We start from the raw sequence: 4635 nt of genomic DNA, 5'->3' as shown, positions 1-4635 counted from the left end.
TTTATAATGAACCTGGCTTCCATTTTAAAATCAATTGACATGAATATCTTGACTCAAAATCTTATTTAAATGGTGGGAGTTGCTTGAAAATCAATGTAGATTATTCCACCAGAAGGAGGAAGGCATTGGGAAACAACAAAATGCTTCTCCACAGACCTAATTTTGATGGGAAAGACCCCCACCAGAGGGAAACTTAGCACAAATTAAATTAATGGGAGGAGCTGAATACGACCCTTCAAATAGACCCTTGACGATTAATCTATTGGCTGCTTCTGTCAGATGCAAACCATCCCAGCAGACATACGCGGAAGGGTCAGGACAACCAGTTGTCGGCGGGTCTCCACAACCCACAGATGAATCAAAATTATATGGGCCACCAGCTCCGCAGCAGGCTGACAGAGTTCCTCCTGTGAATCCTGCAATAAACATTTTATTGAGGGTAAACATAAAAAATTTAACTCCCCCACCAACTCTTGACAAGCGACGGAATGTTTTTCTACGAAAATTCCAAAACCTCCAATCCAAACGGGAAAACTTTAGAGTGGAAAATTGAGTAGTGATAAAGTCGGATAATACAAATTGTACCAAGTAAAGAGATAGAGACGTACCGAATTCTTTTGGCGAGCGATAGAATCGAATTGCAGAATTGTAGTAATCAGCATAGATAATTGTTACATGAGGATGAAGCTCCCTAATGCGATTAAGTTCAATTTGGAGCAACTCATTATGGTGCTTTGCAAAGTCGTTTAACCAATTAATGCAGCCAGTGGCCTCGTCGTAGTCGTAATCCCTATTGGAGTTCTGGAAGTATGTTAGATAGGCGGCCGAGCATCCCAATGGTAGGTTGCCGGGAACTATGAAATTCGCCGCCCCAAGTTGAATCATGTCCTGCCGCCGGAAGCCCAAAAGAATTGATATATTCAGATAGCTGAAGTGACGAAGATATATAGCAACTGATGGCAGAGTTTGATGAGAAGAAATTGCAGTTGGAATATCTTACTGTTATGGCCGAACTGATGGCTCCAACAACTGCGGGAACGAATGTTTTGACCTCCTCGATGCTTCTTCCTTGAAGAAGAGCATGGTTGTAATCGTTGCCTCCAATTTCTCCCATCACAGTTAGCGAGCTCTGAAGATATTGCATGCAATCTGTTGATCATGATCAGCATAAGATTTCAATACTTTGATATGTACATGCAAGCGCTAGAAAATATTATGGGAAAACAATTTTGATGAATTTTTTGAAGTAACCTATCTAGCTTGCATGTTATCTAATACTAGGAAAATAGAAATGTGACATGCGCTGTTATTTTGAAAGTTACTCACTAATTTTTCTTTTTCAAGCCTATTGTTATACTACTCCTTATTCCAATATTTTAGATAATTTCACTTCTACATTTTAGACACTTAATTACATGAAGATTCAAAATTTCAAATGATATAAACAACTAGAATTCTATCTAATATATCTTACAAAACATGATTTTATTCCTTGAAAATTTCAAAGCATTTAAGTTGCCCTTTAATTCAAAGCATCACATGTGTCTGGCTATGTCTTGCCTCGCCAATTTCACACGCCTAACGCTTGTACATAAACTTATTCTCTTGTCCACTTCGAAATAGTGGATAATCAAAACCTATGTTTTGAATAAAAAATGAGCATTGAATGATTTTTGTCAAGGATTATCGATATTAAAAAGTGATACATGATTGTGTAATTTTAGTTCTAAAATTTGCTCAAAAATAAAAGATAAACCAAATTTTGAGAGGAAAATATGTTTAGTACTATTTTTTAGAAAAGGAGGTTAAATATAACAAACTTATCACATGCAAAAAACAAAAATTATCACACGCCAAAACTTCAAAGGTGCACCATGGCCCACTTGATAACCAGATTAAGAAATGTATTCAAGCAAACCTAAGAAGTGCCTAAGCATAAATGGGATATGATACTAAATTCTAGTACTTTTTTTCTTCAAATATGATAATTTCTATTCTAAATCTACTCCTATTTTACATTAAGGAGAAGAGAGACTTAGAGGGTACTGACACTAAAAGGAAGGGATGGACCCAAAGGGGTCAAAGGAAGACTTGGACGAAACTGAACGGTTGGTAAATGGTAAAATTTTTAGAAAATTTTGAACAAAAATACAAATTGTGGGATTTAATTCCTTAACATATTCTCTATAGAGTTTCGACCATTCATACTCTCTGTAATAGAGTAGTTAGCCATCATTTACTCAACCCAACTTAACGACGTCACCTAACATATTCCAAAATATTTGTTGTATTGAATAGATTGGATTGAGTACACGTGACATTGGTACATTGTTCCCTACAAATTGAATATTGTGGGACGAGACTTGCATATTGTGGTCGAAACTCTATTATAAAGAGTATGAACGGATCGAAGACCTTAGGAGGATAATAGAGTAGTTGGGTGATGTTCTCTTAATGGAATGCGTTTTCGTTTTTCTGTGGGCCATCCATTGACCACGACGCTCCAAACCGAGCCACACATGGAAGTTTTTTTTTTCTTTTTCTGGCCAAACACATGGAATCTTCTTGAGCTTGGTCCACAACACTCCAAATAATTATTTCTATCCTGACAATGATGTCACTACCGAAATGATGGTTTGAAAAAAATAAAAAATTTCAGAAACATAAAAAAAAAAATGATGGTTTGGACGCCAAAATGTTGATTTATCGTAGAGGTTGTACAAAAGGGTAGAAAGCTTCTAAAAAAAAATAGATCCGGGGCAGTGTAAAGATAGTACGTGTATACGTTTTTTCACTAAAATAATGAGCAGGTTCCTTAAATTCCTTCTTTTTTCATGGTCCTACTAATTTTTCTGAAGGCAGGAAAGGGCAAAGTATTGCTTATGAGAAACAAAAGGCAAATTCTTAAATCCTGATGAGAGTAATTTTTTTTTTTTTGGCATGTTGAGGGTATTTTTCAGCACGTGTCAGATTAGTATCACAAGCCAAAAAATGAGTGTCTAAAAGTGTAAAACTGATATTCTTAAAAGGTAATATTGATATTTTTAAATGGTAAATCCTTACGTGACAAATAGTGATTGATTTTTTTTTTTTGGTAATAGAACTCAGAAATAAATCGCAACGGATCTTCTGTCCCACACCCTGTGCTATTATCTATCCCATTTTCTATTGTATTGCTATTTCTCCTACATAAACACCATGTTTTAGTTCTCTTTCTGTTTCGTTAAGATCCAATAACTATTAATTGAATAAAAAATAAATACAACAATTTCAAAAAATTAATATATAATAAAAATTAAAAAATACAACAAAAAATTCATAAAAAATCTTATTTTTTATGTTTTTTGATTTTTTGATTTTGTTAAATTTTGTATATTACTTAGTTAATAGTTATTGGATCTTAACGAAATAAAAAGAGAACTAAAACATAGTGTTTATGTAGGAGAAATATCACAGAATATGGGACAGAAGATCCATTGCGTAAATAAACCCTTAACTAGTGGCTTGTATGTATGTGTACACGCGCACGTGTGTGTGTGTAAGATTTACATGTATTTAACTAATTATATGCATGGTCTACGACACGGTTACACATATTTACTGCATCAACAATTTGAAGCAAAAGTTACTGACTAGCTTTTGTGCCACATAAAGATGGCAACAAGTCTTTGAAGCAATCCAGCTGAACTCGCAAAGTGAAGTTGGTGACACTTTCAGAAATTCCCCTCTCGTCAAAAAATGAAGGGTCCAGAGCTTTAGCTCCTGCTACTGCAAAATTGACGCCAGCATAAAAATCCCTGCTGCTCTTTGCATTCCTAATACTAACATATGGCGGAGGAATTGGAAGTCCAAAATTCTGAGCTGCAAGGTTGCAGAAAAACCAGGTAAGAAACCATGAGATTTCAACAGAGCTTAGTGATGCATGATTTATAAGAAAAAAAAAAAAAAAGAAGTACGATCAACCTATCATATCCACGATGAGACGACCATCACAACATCTGCCAGTAGGTTGGCCAAAGTAGGTTTCTCCATTGGGCGGGCGACCCTGGTGTATCGTCTTTGGGGATGAGAAGCCGAGTAGATTTCCATTATCCGAAAGTGAATCGCCAAAAGAAAATATGGATGTATAGCATTCGGAGGCAGACTGAGAAACAATCATCAATATAAAAATGATGCACAAATATGATTTAGTCATGGTGGCAGCAAAAGAATGAAAGGAAGAAGTGAAATGCTAGAAGATGAGAACTACAATACTTTAATTTTGTTTTTCTGATTTATATAGAAACTAGTGGTTGAAATTCTCAGTTGATTTCCTTGGGTGCTTTTATTTCACACTGACCCGTTCAGTAACATAATTGCAGTGGAGCCAAACATATATTTTCCCGTGACAGCGAAAGTCTGCCTAGAGGCTAGATCACTCACGTTTCTAATTTTAGATTGTGATGAATGAAACGTGTGCGTGTGCAAAAGTCCAACTCGACTACTTAGACCGTCTACAATTATTGCGGTGCGAGGAAAACGTTGCTTGTCTGTAAGTTAATAGAGTACATTGTTCACACTCCCTCCCTTCCTTTTTGTTAGGGTTAATTTCACTTTGTACCCCCAAACTTTGGACGATTATCCACTTAAGTCCCT

General features: G+C 35.8%; 1 protein-coding gene across 1 annotated transcript; it reads right to left on the bottom strand.

Annotated features, from left to right (window-relative positions):
- On the bottom strand, positions 1-4251 carry LOC113762268 (GDSL esterase/lipase At1g28590-like). The gene is made up of 5 exons (XM_027305644.1): positions 3964-4251; positions 3634-3861; positions 1001-1149; positions 609-888; positions 1-416 (listed from the first exon to the last, which is right to left on the bottom strand). The coding sequence occupies exons 1-5, from the start codon at positions 4193-4195 to the stop codon at positions 157-159; spliced, it is 1149 nt and encodes a 382-aa protein (XP_027161445.1). The 5' UTR covers positions 4196-4251; the 3' UTR covers positions 1-156.
- Between the last annotated feature and the right edge of the window lie 384 nt (positions 4252-4635).

Source organism: Coffea eugenioides, chromosome 2 (assembly GCF_003713205.1).
Source record: "Coffea eugenioides isolate CCC68of chromosome 2, Ceug_1.0, whole genome shotgun sequence".
Classification (NCBI taxonomy): domain Eukaryota; kingdom Viridiplantae; phylum Streptophyta; class Magnoliopsida; order Gentianales; family Rubiaceae; genus Coffea; species Coffea eugenioides.
The sequence above is the reverse complement of the archived record's forward strand: the minus strand, read 5'-3'. Positions and strand labels throughout refer to the sequence as shown.

Bases quoted from the DNA above. Each gene is read 5' to 3' on its own strand.
- LOC113762268 (XM_027305644.1), bottom strand. From the start codon at position 4,195: ATGACTAAATCATATTTGTGCATCATTTTTATATTGATGATTGTTTCT. The intron at 1,150-3,633 runs GTCAGTAACTTT...CATGATCAACAG, and splicing joins TTTATGTGGCACAAAAGCTA to ATTGCATGCAATATCTTCAG. The intron at 889-1,000 runs GTAAGATATTCC...TTCCGGCGGCAG, and splicing joins CCATCAGTTCGGCCATAACA to GACATGATTCAACTTGGGGC.